This window comes from Acipenser ruthenus, chromosome 4, assembly GCF_902713425.1.
Source record: "Acipenser ruthenus chromosome 4, fAciRut3.2 maternal haplotype, whole genome shotgun sequence".
In the NCBI taxonomy this organism is placed as follows: Eukaryota; Metazoa; Chordata; class Actinopteri; order Acipenseriformes; family Acipenseridae; genus Acipenser; species Acipenser ruthenus.
The window spans coordinates 97,366,125-97,385,432 of record NC_081192.1 but is presented as its reverse complement, the minus strand read 5'-3'; the positions used below and the strand labels follow the sequence as shown (position 1 = coordinate 97,385,432).

Below are 19,308 nucleotides of genomic sequence, written 5' to 3'. Positions count from 1 at the left end.
CAATGGATTATGTGAAAAATGTAAAGTATCAGAAACAGTGGAACATTATTTATTAAAGTGCAAGAAATTTGAGGAGCAGAAAAGGAAATTGGATAGGAGGTTGAGGGAAGTGGAGGTTTATGAATTAAACATAAAAAGCTTGCTAGGAAAAGGGAAAGAAGAAGGGAGACTGAAAGTGAAAAGATATTGACAAAATATAGACAGGAAACTGGAAAAGAAGGGATTTTATGAATAATAAAGAGGACAATAAATAAAATAAATCAATTAATCAAATGGAGACTAATGACTACAGATAGAGGGCGCTAATCATCTAAAAAGATAGATGGAAAGCGCCACTTCGACTAACCTGAAGAAGAAGAGAACAGGGCGGGATATCCTCTTTTATGGCGAATCATCATCTGCGTAAGTTATATACCCGGATTAGCTTTATTTGTTGTTGTCCTTCATTTGAAATTAATCGTTTAACCATAAACAGTATTTCGATTATTAATGACCATTTGGATTTGTTGGTTTAGGTGTCTTTTTTTGTATCTATCGTTCTTTACAATACGGAAGTAAATGAATAAAGTTGCTCTCCTGAGTTAATATCCCATTTAAAGACTCGCGTGCCAGAGAGAAGGATGTTATAATATAATATAAATAGTTTGTATTGCAAAAGTTTGCATTTTGTTTAGATCTAAGTCTGTCCCGTGAGATCTTGATGACCGTAAGGACTGACAAAAAATGCATGTTGTAATACTTAGGCTTTACCGTTCAGAGATAAAATTGCGTTTACAAATTAAACATACTCTCTTGCTCACTTACAAGCCAATCCAATATGTCTGCTTCATCAACACTCTCAGTGAAATCACAGCTGTAGCCAAACAAACAAACAAAAAACTGAAGAATGAATCAAAAGAAATGGAAACTATGTGGTTTGACAGCATTATCTTGACGGTGCTGGATGTTTCTGCACTGTGCACAGCAGATCACAGATTTTGAGCTGAAAAATAAAGTCGTGACGTGCTCTTACATTGCAGACACAAGCAGTCATTTTAGTAAATATTAAGGTTGTTTAAAGCGTGTTTTTGTTCAGGCTGCGTATAAAGTGTTATTTAGTGTATTTCAATCTGAAAAATAACCTGTCCAACACTAAAACTTCCCCCTACTGTAAAAAAACAAAAAACAAAACCGTAATAATTAAACGTAAAACGAACATTATTTAGTTTGCTTTGATATTGCACCGGCATGCTTGTAAAAAGTAATGAAGTAATGTATACTTAATGTTCAATGTTCTTAAATGTTTTATGGATCCCAAATATATTTCCAATGGACACCAGCACTTTAACCACATTTTGCCAATATTATAATTTACATTTGCACACGTTTTTGGAGCACGCAGTCATTGGGGGTGATCTAGCCACTTTCTTTTTAAAATGGCCTAGCCTTTTTGTTTGTAGTTTCCCAAATAAATGGTTAACTATAATTATTTTGTTGTTCCTGGGTCATCTTGGAAATTGTTCTCATATACAAATGTAGAATGGGGAAATATGTTTCCTTAAACAGTATTTATTTGTAAATTTGTGATTTTCAGTAAAGATGACACAGGAGACATAAGAGGAAATGCCTGTTTTTCCCAAAATATCTTTGCGACCAGAAGTTGAACATTATCTCCGAAATGTTTTTAAAAACACAGAGGTAAGATATATGTATTTCCTGGGAAAATGCAGGCAACAATATTTTATTGTAATGTTGCAAAACCTGTAGCTTGACGGAGTCATGCAGTAGACTCAACACGTACTGTACATTTCAGCAATATTGTATAGTGTTGGCCTGTTTGTCAATGCAAGTTCATCTGTAGAAGTAAATTAGTTCTACAATAGAGGTGCTGACGCTGTGGCCTACATGTAAAGCAAGCAGGTGTTCTCTTTGAGCGACGGTGGGTTTAATGGTACTTTCCGTGTTTTCACAGCTTCTCAATGCCTTTGGTCTCGAGGGCACAGAGCAGAAGTTTGAAGTGCTCCTGACCCGTCTGTCTCAGCCCCCAGGGTTCACCACTGTCAGGCTGAACACACACCTGGCTTCTGTGGAATGCATTCGAGATCTCTTGACAGAAGAGATACAAAAGGTGCACAACAGCTCACAAATAGTTTGTTATGCAGTGTTGTTCTTCCACATATCTACTGTGAGGCACTACAGTATTTGTATAGAAAGAAAACACATTTCTAGAGCTTACTGCTTTAGTTAAAATAATAATACCAACAAAAAAAAAAAAGTTCTGTGATTAAAGTGTGGAATTTGGTACTTTATGTTGTAGGGTCATAAAAGATTGTGACCCACCTTAAAAGTAACCTCCAGGGGGTCATAATGGGGTCTCCCGAGTGATCCTACACTATAACTGTATTTGAATAACGGGTAGTGTCAAATATATTATCCAATGTAGTTGTTTTACTGGACACCGAAGACATAAATACATAGTTTTGATTTAAGGGTCAACTGCAATATTACTACTAAAAACACCAATACTTCCATAGACACTAAATATTTTTTGTTCACTTAGAAATGTGAGTAAGAGGTTACGTTTACGCCATATTCTGATGTGTGCAATGCCAAGAGATTAGGAAACATCGGTAGTTAGATGAGTGGATACTGTAGTATAATATATACTGAATAGTATGTTTAATATCTATAATATTAATCTCTGAGTAATGTTTAATTTTAAATACATTACATTAATCTTAATAAGTCAATAGATCTCTGATTTGAAGTGCTACACATTAAAAGTATAAATGCTTTTTAAATGCTCTAATCATTTTATGTTCGTACTTGTTAGAGCTAGCTGTTTGTGTCCAACACTGAGTGAGCAATATTTAAAAGAAAGGCCACTGAGAACCTTATCTATTTCTAAAAGTTAATACGAAACCTCCCACACACTGAATTATCAGTGTGGAAGAAATTTTTACTGCGTCTTTACTGTCATTTGACATTTTGAATTCAAGAACACCAAAGTGTCTGTGGGAGCTGAAGACTGTTTGAGTTTATAATGCCTTGTGCATGATCATTGATAAACTTGCCAGATAACAGATTGTACATCACAGGTGTATGTGGCAAGAATAATGATAAATTACAATATGGACAATTATGGACTTTCCCTTCTGGTTTAGCTGAAGCCCCCTATCAGTATATGTAAACAGGTCATTCTGAGATAATCAGTGGCTCTGTAGCTGGATATTGATCAACCTGTATCCCACAAGGATAAGCCATGGCTGGATTTTAGGAAAATATTACAGTACTGATGAATCCAACTATGTGCATCAGCCACATATTTTTAGTGGTTAGTGCAATACAGGGTGCTTAAAACATTTTGCAAAAATCCAGGTGCTGTTTATCCCAGCAGGATATATGCTGACAAAATCAACCCCCAAGTATGTTAAAATAGGTGACATTGTTTGTCCTGTTTTTTACATGACGGATTGGACTTCGTTACTGCTCAGTATTGCTAAAACATGTTAGAATTAGCAGATCTTGAGAATGGTTGGTTGAAAATAGCAGAGGGTGCTGTCAGTGCCTGTCCTAAGCAGAGCCTTCTGGAGTATGGTGAAAACCTTACCTGATGTTATTTATTTTAACAGCAGTTGAAAGACTTGCGAAAATGTGATGTCCGCATCCTCCCACACCCAAAACTTCCAGATGTTTTGCTTATTCCTGTGATTGGTCCCAGGTATGCACATAATTTCTCCAATGGAATTCATCTGGAAAAAGAAAAAACTAGTGGGGTGGAGATGTAAATATGGGTAATTGTGAACACATGGTGTAATAATAATTTAACCGTTGAGTGTTAAGACCCCACCTCAGGAAACAGTAGGATGTTAAAAATGTGGGGTCACAGAAGTAATCAAATCCCCTGTCTTTCTCCAGGGTTGCAGATATTAAAGCATAGAGGGGTTGGGGAAACAAAACAGTCAACCACCCTACCTCACCCCCAGAAAAACATAGTATTTTCCACAATGTGTACTTTGACTGCAAGTGAAGAACCAAAGACAGTCTTAACTGTAAAAGGGGTAATGGTAATGCTGTTAATGAATGATAACCAAACATCACTATAGACAAGTTTTTGAATTAGTTTAAATTCTATTCTCTGTGTTAGTTTGCCTCCGAATTTGTCCCATGTGTGTCAGGTCATTACTGACGTGTTGAGTAACCAGTATGCCTTGAGGTGTCATGCGGAAATGTTGGTGTATTGGGTTTGTTATTATGTACAGTGGCTCCCAGTCAATCCATTTATTTAGCTTTTAATTTATGTACAGACAATGCATTTCTTGATTGCAGTTTGATGTGGTTTCTGTCCCCAGGGAAAATTTAGCAAAGTATTCTTCAGAAGTCATAGTTGGTGTTCAATGCGGCAATGCTGTCTTACGTGGGGCCCATGTATTTGCACCTGGTATCCTTTCTGCTCCAAAGTGTAAGTATTTGTATTTAATAAAATAAATTACTCCCCCTGTCCCTCAATCATATTTTCTCTGCCTAATATAAATGCAAATAGCATGCATAATTGTAACACTTTCATCCTTGAAATTCAGAGTACTGGGCAGGGCTACTGAGGAATATAGTATGGGGGATATAACAGTACAGCAGCCAACTGCTGCTTGCTGTACCTGTGCTAGCAATGGGTGTATTATGGGTTATTTTTTTATTGAGATTTTGTGATATGGACAGCCATCCTTTAAAACTGAAGTCACTGGGGATAATGTAGTCTCCTGGATCACAAGGCAAAAATGTGCTTACATTGCAAACTACTGTAGGGTTTCTAATTTGATTTATATTCTAGTGGCCAGTCAGTGAAGCATGATAGCTTTATATCTTTTCACCTACCCATGGAAATAGCCAAATCTGTTGTAACACACTAAGTTGCAGTACCGGTAATAAAAAGTGAGTTTAGCTTTAGGATATTTTTTAGAAGCCTGGCAGCAGACTTTGTTTTAAAAATATTTGTAGCATAACTTGATGGCTTTAGTGATCATGCCTGAGAGAAGGATTTACAAAGCTCTGCCATGTTCCCTTTGCTTCCCGTTTTCAGTTATGAAGGTTGGGGATGTGGTGTCCGTGTTTTCCGATATTGATGGCAAGTGCACAAGGGGAGCAATGGAGTTCCAAGGAAACAAAGTTTTTGTTGGAAATGGGATCGCTGAAATGAAGCGCAGTAGTATATTTTGTTCAGACAAGCCATTAAAGTAAGTGTCCCACAGTGTGTTATGCATGGTTTGATTTCTGGCAAGTTATAGCCTGCCATAGCTGGAGGCTTTTCACTTTTTAAAAACATTAACCACGCGTCTTGAAAAACATTAAATAAAAACCCTCTTTAAAAAAAAAAAAAAAAAAAAAAGTTGATGTGTTAATGGGTAAATATTTACCTGACAAAAACTTGAGACTGTTCAGTATTCAAACTGACTTGATTTTAATACATTTCACAACAAGCAATTCCTTAAATTAATTTATTTAATGCATATTGTTTATGATTACCTATAATGGAAACCTACAAAATTAATAAAGATAAGATACTCATGAGTGTGACATTCTTTAATAAATAATAAGAACCTACACAAAAAGGACATAAAATGTGGTTATTAAATTGAGCAGTACTGAAACAAATCAAAACCCATTTTTGCTAGCACCAGTTACTACACAACCATATGCCTTTGCTGTTGTCAGAGCCAGATTTGAAGAACTGTCACAAACAAACTATGACTTTCTTGCATGCAGAATACGGCACTACAGTCTATTTTAGTTTGTCAAGAACTTTATAAAAACACTAACATTATAACATGTTAGTGTTTTTATAATTTTTTTTGATGTAGAGTTGATTTGACACAATCTCCACCTGGATTGGATCAACCCTCTATTTTCAGAGGGATTCTCGTGGATTGGTGGCTGTTGCAGTCTCCCAGCTTGAGGTTGATCAGATCATCCCCTTTAGTTTAGGGTCTAGTTCACTGATCTTAACAAGTCTTAATACCACTGTGTTAACACCGGTGAGCTGTATGACACTGTCCCAGTGTTGGCGATTCAACCACAACAGTTTTCGTGATTGCTTTATGTTTCTTGTTCGTGACGTAGTACTTTGCCCACATTAGTCTATACCAGTAGCGGCAACATAAAATTCACAACATTAACCACACACCAACTACGGGGAATTGACACAAATATATCCGCACAAGGTTTGCATTTTACAGGAAAAACGTATGTAACTGGTGTTGTCAACATGGGCTTTAAGGTAACAACCCTCTTAAATATACAAATCATTTTTTTATTATATGATGCACCTCAGCTTTAAGGCATTCAATAAATCTCAATAAACCCCTGGTGGGAATTCAGGCCAGATTAATATACATTTAAAGGGTTTTTTATATCATTACAATAACCCTAGAGGCCATTATAAGCATGGAATTTCATGTATTGAAGGGAGAATGTTTCTTGCTAAATTAACCATTTTTTTTTTCAGGGGTATTGGCATAAGAATGACAGAGCCTGTCTGTCTTAGTCCTTGCTTTGACAAGGTACTCTCAAACTATATCTTTTTACAGGTATGTAAAAAAATGTTTTAGCAAAGAAGTTTATATGCCTGTTAAGATTAATATTGTCTAGCTACTGTATTTTCAAACAGCAATCGGCTTACTCTGTCTCACCTTAGTCTTAAAATATTTTACCTCATCATGCTTAATCTTATCTGGGGGTGTTTTTTGGCACTGCATTTAAAAACACTGAATTTAAATAGCTTAGCCTGTCTCCCTGATACATCGGAACATTTATTTTTAGAGGAATCTATTAACATCATGCTATTAGCATCAAAACCTTGTGGGTGAACCTCCTTTTTCTAGGCTTTGCAGTAATACTTGATAGTGATCTTATATTATACCTACCTTCCACTGATTCATGGTACAGGACATACTATATTATGATGCTATACATTCCTATGTGTGTTCATATCATTTTTTCTTTTGATATGTTTCTTCGTTAACATGTTCTTTGTACAGTACCACTCCAAGCTGCCTATCCTTGTGGCTATTTTCAACAGCAGCCGTATAAAGATGATTGATTGTACCACAGCAGAGTGTCATTTTGGCAATAGAAACACATTAAAGTGGCGAGAGAAATGGGTATTCACTTCTTTATACCAACCCCCATAGTCAAGAAAAAACACTGTATTCAACCAGCTAGGATAAGAAGCACAACAAATAATAAGCACAAAAACAAGATTTCTTTCAGCTGCCTTTTTCTCTGAGACAATGTATATTGCCTGAGTGATAAAAAATATATATATTATTATTTATTTCTTAGCAGACGCCCTTATCCAGAGCGACTTACAATTGTTACAAGATATCACATTATTTTTATATACAATTACCCATTTATACAGTTGGGTTTTTACTGGAGCAATCTAGTTAAAAGTACCTTGCTCAGGGGTAGAACAGCAGTGTCCGCGACCAGGGATTAAACCCATGACCCTCCGGTCAAGAGTTCAGAGCTCTAACCACTACTCCACACTAAAAAAAATAGTTTGATGTCTGTAAAACTATTGTATACTGTTGTTGGCTTCTATAACAAAAATCTGGAACATTTTAATGAATATTATATAAAATATTCTTTAAATAACTGATATTTTGTGACATGGGTTAAAATGCTCATGTAACTTGTTTATATTATGGAGTTTATATGTGTGAAAGTAGGAACACTTTTCAACTTTAATTTTTTAATGGTAGAACTTGCCATCTGTGGTCGTGGGTCATGTCCTGGCTCCAGTACCGGGAGAGAGGATACTGGACATGTGTGCAGCTCCTGGGGGCAAGACCACTCACATTGCAGCTTTAATGCATGACCAGGTAAGGAGAGGGGCAAAGTGGGGTGCCACTGCGGAACATAAGCGCTGTGCTGGAGTCAATACTTTTCTTGATTATACACCTTTTGCACGTAAAGAGTCACCCTTTTGCAAGTATTTATGGGTTGGTAAATGTTTCCGTATATCTTGTTGATATTTACTGGTGGTATATAGTTCACCTGAAACACCAGTGTCAAGTAGACATACATTTTTCTTATATGCTTTCTTACCTGTGAATATATACATTGATTTTTATTCTTAGTCATAACAAATAAGACAAAGTTTGATCACGTACAGCATGTATGAGCAGAGGTAACCTGAAAGGCTGTAAGTCTTTTCACAGGCGGTGGAACGGACCCAACATCTGTACATTTTTTGATTTTCAACTTCGGTTTATTCTTTTCATCTGATTATTTGACAGTCCTTCGTGTGTAGTTAAATATTACAAAACAATATTCTGAATTAATTATTTTTTTTTTTTTTTAAATTGACCCTCAAATCTCTTATCCTACTGCATCGGTTACTTAATGGAAGTCTGCTGTGTCTTCCTTACTGTAGGTTTCCAGTGAAACCTCATGTGTTATAAATCATGTGTTCTCATCAGCTTCAAAAGAGAACACCCTCTCCACAGGAAAAAAAGACTAAATACAACCCAAAAAACAACAAAAAAACATCTCGCCATTTCAAACATTTGTACTTTTCCCCCTGCAATACCAGTTGCCAAGTAGTTATTTTTTCTTTTGAACTTTTTCATATATAACCTAAAAGAACAAATTTCACAGTTTGACATGAGCTACAGTAGTTTAACTGTTGCTTAATGGATTCAATACTTTCTTAAGGGAGAAGTGATAGCCATGGACAAGATAGCAAACAAGTTGGAGCGGATTAAACAGAATGCTGCGCTCCTGCAGCTGAAGTGCATTAAAGCATATTGCTTCAATGGGACAAAGGCCCTTGCCACTGACGCAACTGGGAGCTCAACAGGTACTGGAATGAGTTATGCATGTCTTTTTTTACTGGCATATTTGTTATAACCTATACCTTTACCATTACATTTAAAATTTTGTAAGAGGCCCTAAGTTGGATGTTACATACAGTATATCTTATAACCTCTACAAAATTCCTTGTAGGTGTAAGTTCGTGAGAAAATGGAATACCACAGTAGCTATCCTAATGATGCAGATGTCATCGTGTTGAAAGAAAATTCTGGGCTATTTCTTAATTTCTTAAAGGACATAACATCATTGACAGAACTGGCTTTGCAGGCTGGTTTTAATGATACAAGTGAATATTCTTCACAGAAGTCTCTTCTATGAATACATTACTTGCCTCGTGTTCATTAAAAAGGATCATTTTGAAAAGTAAAAGATTATTTTTTATGTGTCCAATTTGTCAGGCCAAGATTTGTGACTTATAACTACTTGTATCCTATTAATCTTAAAATCCGACGTGGGATGGGTATTTCTTTATCTCTTAGACGGGTTTCCTTGATTCTAATATCAAACTGCATGGCACAGCAGATAACTCCAGTGAAGTCACACACTCCACATTCATGTTTCTTTTTTGTGTTTACAGTATGTAGCTTTGTTTACATTGTTCTTTTTTCTATCCAAGATGGCCCTCCGTTTTCTCCTGAATCCTTTGACAGGATACTCCTGGATGCTCCATGCAGTGGCCTGGGTCAGAGGCCCAATATGGTCTGTACTTGGAGTCTGAAAGAAGTTCTGTCTTACCAGCCATTGCAGCGCAAACTTTTTACTGTGGTATGTTGCTGTCTTGTGGTTTATTTAATAAGAAGTTGCTCTGCATTGGGGGAATACTTTCTGAGAATATAAACAGAATCAATTTACCTTTACTGACTTGTGGCAGGATTATATTATAACTGTGTTTTGGTATGTGTTTTAATTCCATCAGCACTACTACAGTAACTTCACAGAGGTACTGCCTTAGGATAACTAATTCAAATCCCACCTCTGCCACTGACTGACTCACTGTGTGACCCTGAGCAAGTCACTTAACCTCCTTGTGCTCCATCCTGCGGATGAGATGTTAAATCAGTGTCCTATTGTAAGGGACTCTGCATATAATGCACAGTTCACAGCCTACCTCTGTAAAGCGCTTTGTGATAGTGGTCCACTATGAAAGGCTCGATTATAAAAAATAAAGATATTATTATTATTCAGTAGTGTACAGATGTACATGTGTATTAGATTAGGTCTGCTGGTTTGAGTCCCTATGCTGGAGACCTGGATGTAGGACAGCAGTGTTGAAATAGTTAAGCTTTGTGGAGAATGTTGGAAAATTAAAGTAAAGGTTTTTGTTGCTTATTAGTAAGGTTACTTCAAATTACAGATATTCCATCATTTTACCCTAGCACGGGAATAAACCTTGTTGGTTTGGGCACTTGCCTTTGTGATTCAAAGTTATTGGTATCAGTAATAAGGCTAGCATGACAGATCCAACTCAATAATGTAATTTCTATTTCAGTGCCATTCATTTTGATCTAACTCAATTTATACGTTCTTTAAATATACCATACAACAGTTTTACTGTTTGCCCTTCATCGCTAATATCATTTTCTGGAAAGTAAGTGTAAAAAAATAAATAAGAGGTTGTGGTTATAAAGGGGTTTACAGTGTTTAAATTAAATCTTTCTAAACCGAGAGAAATGCTAAAACTCCACTCTTTAAAAAACGCAGGCAAGTCGTAACTGAATTATCCAGCGTAGTCGGGATGCTCGTTCTCTGGGTGGATGTTGTCTTGTTGGTTCCCTTCAGATGAATCAGGATCCCAAGGCAGTTTAGCTGGTTCTCTTGAGGCTACCCCTTGAGCTCCAGGATGTCCTAAACAGTGGATGGCCCTTTGTAAAATTCAATTCAATATGACTGGTATGCACAGACATGCTCTAATCCCATAGCTGTTTGGCTGTACTACACTGTTCAGCATTCACTGCTCCCCCCTGTGGACAAATAAAAACATGAAATACAGCATCTGTAGCACTGCCTTATAGCATGCATTTTACCAAAGTATATTTCTATACAATCAGAGATTTTATTTTTTTTTTCTTAAAAAAGTTGGAATGTCCAATTATTTTTTTCTCCTCATCGCAGTGAGTCCCCACACCGCACAGACGTTCTGAGGGCGTGTGAGCGTCCTCCGATCTCACAAGCCTAAAGCCAGAATCGCTTTTACGCCGAGCAATCCAGAGCAGAGGTGGGCGGGTTACCGATCCCGGAGAACAGAGATCAGCCCTGCTTTTTATCCACTCTGAATGTGCTCGGTGTCTGGCCAGTAGGGTTCGATGGAATGCGCGATGAGGAGAAGCAATCCCGGCCGGTTTCCCAACGCGTCACCCTGGGAGCATCAGAGCCAATGTGACGCCCCCTTCGGAGTCCCCAGCAAAGTTGGGCCTCTTTGCACAGCCCGGACGCAAACTGGCGCCGTCCAAGCTGTGTGACTCATCCTGCACTCCCAGTGGCAGCGCTTTAACTGGATGAGCCACTCGGGGACCCCTCCACAATCAGAGATTTCAAATATAGCTATTTGTTTCAGCTGTAAAGTACTACATATTGTCACCTACTGTAATGATGACTACTGAGGATCTTTCAGCCAATAAGGGTGCAGGTTCGCCTGCTGTATTCCACAACACAGAGAAATCCATCAACTGTACCACATTGAGTTTTGACTGCGTTGTATTCTTAGCATTGGAACGGTTGACGTCACCTGCTTTAAAATATCATGACTGAGGCGCCTCGGAATTCACTTCAAATGCAAAGTCAGTTTAAAATGGTGACATCACAATCAGCCACCTAATGATACTATCTGTATCAACCTTTCCCCTCTTTTCAATGAAAATCACAATGGACTAAAAATTCCTCATCAATGGAAAACAAAGCTAGATATTTGTATATTAACAGTAAAGCAGTACAGTTATAGGGACATGAACGGGTTTAAGTTCAACACCAACCCTAAACAAAATGTTGTTTCTGTTTTTAGCAGTAGTAGTAATTTAAAGCAGTGATATTTAAAAATAACAGAAGCACGTTTTTACTTTAGTGAAGTAGGCTACCATATTTTTGTATTCTGTGATTCCCTAAATCAAGTTCAGTCATGGGTCTCATACAGTAAAAACCCTTTTGCAAGTTTTTATTGGTAAAGTTGCTGCTGCCAGTGTCACCACCTCATGTCCCTGGTAGTAACTTCATATTGCAGTGCTATGTTTAAAGTGTTGTTGACCATGACATTGATCTGTGACCTAATATCAGGGACTTGAGACTAGGCCAAACTTCCACCTAATGCTGATTCCTGGGGCTGTGCTCAGACTCTTCCTCCCTCTGGTGTGAGGTAGTGCTAGTGCTGCTTGTAGGCCCAAGGTCTGCCCTTACTTACTGTAATGTTATTTGATCTTGACCCCTGATATGTGACCTTGAACTGTCCCTCCTTATCTGGCTGGAGCCAGCCACCGAGTATCGAATTACCCCAATGTGCATCTAATCATCAGCATACGCAAGGAGCAGCTTCATCAAAGTCTTCATCCCAAAGTGCATTTTGTATACATTTTTTTTCCCCCCAGGGAATTTCATAGAGAGCATGAGTTAGATCCTTGATCATATCACAGTATGAGCTAGTGTAACACGTTGGAGAACGTGAACCCATATGGGGCACTAACGTAGAAGAAAAAAGACCTTTGTAAAGTTTCACTAACTTGCTGTATACATAAGATGCATTGCCTGCCCCCAGCATCTGCTCTATTGAAATACTCCTGTTTTGTAGGCTGTGAAGTTGCTGAAGCCAGGAGGTGTTCTGGTTTACAGTACATGTACCATCACGCTAGCTGAAAATGAAGAACAGGTTGCCTGGGCACTGCAGACCTTTCCGTGTCTCAGACTCCAGCCACAGGTAAGAATCAAGAAGCTCCCTGTGATGCCAGTAGAATTCATGGCTCTCTGAAATTCCGGAGACTAAAGCTTGAATGGAGCAAAACACAGAGAAAGGCATAAAAAAGATTTTGATTTTGATTAAATGTATATAGTGCATAATATTAATGTATAATTTGACTGAAATGGCACATAATATATTCTTATAATTAAAATATTAATATTTAACATTGATCTTTTAAAATGTAAAATTGTAAAATTTAATTTATGCATTCCTAAACCAGAGAGCACAGTTATGAACAGTGACAAAAATAATTATAGCTTCAGTTTATTTAATTAATTTGGACAAATGAGATGTTATGCCACCTATCATTATTTACTATTATAAATGGGTCCTAGATATGTTTTGCTGAAATTTGCGAAAACGGATCATTGCATGCAGTGTTTTCGCTTAACACAATATACAAAAATGCACCAAATGCACTTAAAACTACAATCTAAAGCTAATCAAACTCGGTTAGAAAAAAAAATAAAAATAAAAATAAAAACAGAGATGTTTAAATTACTGCAAGACCTGTGCATCTCAGACACTATGATTTTAAATTAAAATTAAATTATTTAGTGAGTATTGTACATATATTAACCTTTATTTTAGTTAGCTGGCACAGAGGACTTCATACATTCACATAATAGTTACTGAAATTAACATGAGCCACTAGTTGGATGCAAAACTGGTTAAAAATCAACACATTCAGGGGTCCCTGAGTGGCTCATCCAGTTAAAGCGCTGCCGCTGGGAGTGCAGGATGAATCACACAGCTTGGACGGCGTCAATTTGCGTCCGGCTGTGCAAAGAGGCCGAACTTTGCTGGAGACTCCGAAGGGGGCGTCACATTGGCTCCGACACCCCCAGGGTGGGGGATGGGAAACCGGCAGGGATTACTTCCCCTCATCGCGCAACAGCGAACCCTACTGGCTAGACACCAAGCGCATTCATAGTGGATAAGAGGCAGGGCTGGTCTCTGTTCTCTGGGATCGATAGCCCGCCCACCTCTGCTCTCGATTGCTTGACGTAAAAACAATTCTTGCTGTAGGCTTGTGAGATCGGAGGACACTCACACGCCCTCGGAACATCTGTGCTGTGTGGGGACTCGCTGCGGTGAGGAGAAAAAAACACAAAACATAATTGGACCCTCCAGATTGGGGGGGGAAATAAATAGAAATAATAATTGGTCACTCCCCTGGGTCCTACGGGGACAGACGGGGATTGCAGTAACCACACACCGGCCATGACTTTTGCAGACATTAAAAGGCTTGCTGACATAAGGGAGTTTAACGGTAGAGTTTTGAGCAAAATACGGGAGAAAATCTGTCCCAGGAGAAGGATCCAAAATACGTGAGACTCCTGGTGAATACGGGACAGTTGACAGGTCTGCTTATATTAATGAAGTGATCCAAAGCAGCATAAGGTGTGAATTTTCTTGTTTTTTTTAAGGATTTTTAGTTTTGTTTTGAATAACTGTCTTTAAAGCTGTTGCTTCCAATATTCCTATTTTTAAAAATACAAGTCTATATTTGACATTTGATGTGTGCTTCTGTCAAACCACAGAATGCAAGACCTTATTTGTGATCTTGATTGCATTAACAGATAGTAATAGCTGTAGTGCTAAAATAAAAATACAGAGACATGTATAGCTAGAACCTACCTCCAAATATGGATTGCAAAAGATACTGAAAGCTGTTCCCATGTATCGACAATCCTGTTGAATACAGAATACAGCTGTGTGCAATCACTGTGTGTCTACAGGAGCCCCATCTTGGAGGTGAAGGCATGATGGGAGCTTGCCTGTCACGTGACCAGCTGAAGCAGCTGCAGAGGTTCGATCCTGCCTGTGTGCCAGCTGAGGGCTTCAGATTCAACCCAGAGGAAGAGGAATCCAGTCAGAGGACAGAGTCAGACTTTATACAGCAAGCCAACAAAGACACTATAGGCTTCTTCATTGCAAAATTTGTTAAAGTGCCATAATACTTGGTTTAGAAAACCTGTTTTTTTATTGATTACCTGCATACCATATGGGGAGACCTCTATACACACAAAAAGATTATCTGAATGTAACTCTGCAGCAGTTGCTATAACAACTAACTGACGACACTGCTGCTATGACAACAGCAGATTTGCTAGCTGCATAAGTGCAGATCAGGAAATACAGTGTTGAAAGAGGTCAGAAGAGGTTTTATTGCTTGAGTTCCACAGTCTGTAGGAATAGACTGTTAAGTTAGCTGGTTTAAAGCTAGGTAACTGTCTACTACAGCATTACAACACACTGACTAAAAAGAATATCTGAAACAATGTATGGCAGTCTCAATTCTAAATACTGTGATAAATGTGACTTTTTGATGTTAGGATTTGTTGTCCAAATAAACTGTCATTTGTTTTATCCTCAGTTTTTACATGTTTTGGTTTTTTTTTGTTTTCTTTTTTTGAAAAATGTATCATGTCATTTTAGCAGCGCTAATTATTTTAATTTGCATAGTTACCTGTCTGTAAAATTTTTGGCAGATCAAATCAGTTGGCTAGAGACTGTTCAGTCTAAAACCAAAAATGTAACAAAAAAAAAATAGCTGGCATACTTTAGTAGTTTTGGAAAGATCTGAATATCTTCAAAAGTAAGGTGGCATAAGTACCCATAGCATGTTTATAGAGCCTTTCAAGCAAAACAACAAATAACAATATCAACAATGAATAGAAAAGAAAATCTAAAACATGTTGTAAACTCCCATAAAGCCCTTTATGAAAAGGTTAGTAGCTGTGTGCAGCACGGCGTTGCAGAATATGCTTTCCTTTTAGCTCTAGCAACCAGTAGCAGGCACCCTAGAAAATACAGCATAGAAGGAGGCGAATAAGGGGGCAAAGGCTCTCAAATAAGAGGCAGCAACACCATGTCCAGTTAATACAGCAGATTAAGAGAAAAAAGACCCTTGTTAATCCACAATTCCATAATTAATGAATTTGGTCAACAGTTATGCCATTTTGACAGTAAATTGTATCAATAATAGGGGAGGATTACAGAAAGTGTCAACACATCAAATCATTTTTTTACGTGGAACAGATGTGATGTGATGTTTTGAGCTACTATGTCTACAGCCAAATATTTAATCAAATCTGTACTTCAAGTGAAGAACGTATAGTACATAGAGAGGTGTGCAGACAATTTGTAATGCATGTTCGGAACCTGAATATTGTATACCAAAGCTTCTGAGCAAGCCTGTGACGCAGTTGTGGCCCACCCCCAGGGGTACAAAAGGACTGTGCTCACAGATCTCAGCACCATTTTTCCTTTCAAGACTGACCTGATCGGAGAGCCTTATTAAGATAAGTACTTGTTGATTCTGATTGTATAATTTTTCGCAAGCGTTTTACACAAAATCTATGCAATATTAGATTAACGCTGTAACAATTTAACTACGTGTATATTGTGCCCTACAGCCTGTTGCGTCCTGCTGCGGCCTTGTGCCCCGCTTTAAGCCAGCGGCTTGAGTCGCTCCTTCCCAGGGATCCAGCAACGTAAGTCGGCAGACTTTGTGGTCTCCCCCCAGGCTGTATAGCTCCGACTGGTTATTTTATTTTCGTTTTGTCTTTTAGCTAAAATACGACACATTTATTATTTCTGTAAGTGTTTTATTACTGTTTTTGGGTCTCCTGCACATGCGCCCTCTGCAGACCTGGTTCAACAGCAGGGTTTTTCAGCTTGCGTTGAACCACGACCGCCTAACGACAGTGTCTCATCACTGTCTAAAGGCACTCTTGGTGGAAACAGCTGGCCCACCTACACCTAGGCGTAGCGCTGGGTAGTGACACCAGAGAGGTCATCACCATGGATATGTCCAGCCTGGGCTGGATTGCTGTGTGGAATGGCCGGAGTGTGCAAGGTGTGTGGAACTCCCTTTGGCAGTGTCTCCACATCAATGTTTTAGAGCTGCAGGCAGTTTACCTGGCCTTACAGAATTTTTTGCAGGAGGTTCGAGGGAGATAAATTGCTTGTCCATACAAACAACACAACAGTGATGGCTTACATCGGCCACCAGGGTGGCCTCAGGTCACCCAGTCTCCAGTGTGTGGCCTGCATGTTTTTGCTGAGGGTGCACAAAAACCTCCTCTCACTGCAGGCAGTTCATTTGCCCGGGGTGACAAACTGGGCGTCGGACCGCCTCTCAAGGGGAGTTCCCATCAACTCACAGTGGAGGCTTCACCCCAAGGTGGTAAGCCTCATCTGGGAGAGGTTTGAGAAAGCTAGACCTCTGCCTCCCAGGAATCAACCCACTGTCCCCTCTGGTTCTCCATAATAGGAACAGGGACCCGCTGGCGATAGCTGCCTTGGCACACCAGTGGCCGAGGCAACTGTTATATGCCTTCCCACCGCTCGCCCTGCTCCTGCTGTGTCTGGAGAAAATCAGGCAGGACCAGAGCAAGGTGCTCTTAATAGCTCCATATTGGCCCAAGAGAATCTGGTTTTCAACCGAGGCAGCTATTGAGCGGCCTGCTGTGGAGACTGCCCAAACACCACGACCTTCTCAGTCAGGCACAGGGTACCTTATAGCATCCCGACCCATCAAGCCTGCAGCTCTGGGTCTGGCTCCTGAAGGGCAGTATTTGAGTCATCTGGGTCTGTCCAACAGGGTTATTGACACCCTGCAGAATGCCAGAGCACCGTCCACGCATTCCCAGTACAAGTAGGGTGTTTTCCAGACGTGGCGTCTGCCTCGTGGGTTTGACCCCACGACTTGTTCCATTGCAGTAATACTGTAATTTTTTCAGGACCTATTTGATGGGAAATCTCCCTCCACATTAAAGGTCTATTTGACAACTATTTCAGCTTGCCATGTCAAAATTCACCAATCGCAAAGCCGACTTAATCGGCCAATCAGAGAGCTCATAACCCACCGCATGCTCAGAAACGCTTAGTTATGGTATCTAATCACCTTAACCTCAGACAAACAAATGCCATATTGCCACAGTTTCGCAAAAATGTGTGCTTTGGATCAAGCTTTGCGGGAGACCGCAAGATCAGCTGCACATAAAACGCATCGGTAAAGATACCTACGTCTGCTCCAAAGTACGACGCCCAACACAGATGTGTGGTGAACCTTTTAAAAGCTATTCAAACTGCCAAGACTATTGTTTTCCTAAATCCTGGAGTTTTGTTTGAATGCTATACGTCTTTATATCACTGTTCTCCACTTGTGGACTCTGTCTTTCAAAGGCTCGTTTTTTCAAAGTTTAGTAACAGTTATTAAAAATGTATCTCAGAAACTGTCCGGAAAATACTGTGATAATAATAATACAATTAAAAAAAAAAAAAAAAAAAAAGTTCACACACAGTTTAAACCAAACTTTGTCAAAAAGGGAGTTCAACATACCGTACCTACAGAATAATTAAAATAAAAGAAATAATGAACTTCCATGTCGTTCTGGCTGTTTTAGACACTACAAACAAACAGCACAGTTGTCTTTTGGAGTAAATACAGTTACAAAAATTTTTTCTAAGTCTGTCACACTCACTTTGACTGTAGATTAGGATTCATTTGTTAGAATACTAAATAAATCAGCTGTAGCCAACAACTATAACAATATAACTGACAACAGCAATATTCTTTTTTTTTTTATCATTCAGAAAACAATCCAGCCAAGTACTTTCTTTTTATGTTCTCTATTAAGTTAAGACCAATGAGTTTACGTCCCTGAGGTAACTCTGACTGTCCCTTTGTGTGTGTATGTGTATGTGTATGTATATGTATATTTGCCAAGCTGTCTGAGAAGTGTCTATTTATTCTTTTTAATTAAAAAAAAAAAAAAAAAAAAAAAAGTTAGCACAACTAAGCGCTTTTCACAGCGGTCTGATTTCAAACTACCAATTAACACCACCCCAAGTATGACTTGCCTGATTACTGCTTTGCATGGGATATGTTTTGTTTTTACCACTTTGTTGATAGGAAACCTACACAGCAGTTCCCAAATCCGTCAGATGTTTTTGTCAACTGTGGGATGAGATTTTGTCAGTTTTCCAAAAGTCCAACACTTTAACTTGGCATGGCTGTCATTTTTCTTTTATCGCGGTAGCTTGACGTAGCAACAATATCAAGTGCGTGAAAAGTGGGCGGGGCTAAAGTCAGATTTGCGATTGGTGAATTGACTCGGTCTCCCCAGGAGCTCACTTCCTGGCCGCCTATGAAGGATATTGTTCCAAGTGGATAGTAGACACAGTCCGGACTGCCTATGAGCTGGTCAACTTGCCCCCTCCAGAAAAGCTCACTGACCATTCCACCAGGGGCATGGCAACTTCGTGGGCTTTATTCCAGAATGCATCTGTTGGAGGCATTTGCAATGCAGCGGTGTGGGCTACTCCCCATACCTTTACTAGGTTCTATAGACTTAAGGTTGTGGATCCTCATAACCATGGTTTTGGAACTAGAGGATTAATTTTTTTGCCCTAGCGATGTGGTAATGCACAAGGCAGGCTCTTGGCTTAGCCTTGTAGCATTCCAGTCGTTCTGTAATATTGCCCTTGGTACACTCACGCAC

General features: G+C 39.0%; 1 protein-coding gene across 3 annotated transcripts; it reads left to right on the top strand.

The window, feature by feature from the left end:
* Nucleotides 1-313: 313 nt before the first annotated feature.
* On the top strand, nucleotides 314-15,172 carry LOC117399342 (tRNA (cytosine(72)-C(5))-methyltransferase NSUN6-like). 3 transcript variants are annotated; one of them, XM_033998437.3, is made up of 12 exons: nucleotides 314-402; nucleotides 1,574-1,677; nucleotides 1,952-2,107; nucleotides 3,615-3,700; nucleotides 4,332-4,441; nucleotides 5,057-5,210; nucleotides 6,479-6,560; nucleotides 7,737-7,856; nucleotides 8,692-8,836; nucleotides 9,467-9,615; nucleotides 12,626-12,751; nucleotides 14,536-15,172. In XM_033998437.3, exons 2-12 carry the CDS (start codon nucleotides 1,603-1,605, stop codon nucleotides 14,752-14,754), a joined length of 1,422 nt encoding a protein of 473 aa, XP_033854328.3. In that variant the 5' UTR covers nucleotides 314-402; nucleotides 1,574-1,602; the 3' UTR covers nucleotides 14,755-15,172. The 3 variants fall into 3 exon arrangements, with proteins under 3 accessions (XP_033854328.3, XP_033854327.3, XP_058879126.1); XM_033998436.3 differs by having other exon boundaries at nucleotides 3,612-3,700; XM_059023143.1 differs by lacking the exon at nucleotides 314-402 and adding an exon at nucleotides 431-706 and having other exon boundaries at nucleotides 3,612-3,700.
* Nucleotides 15,173-19,308: the final 4,136 nt, after the last annotated feature.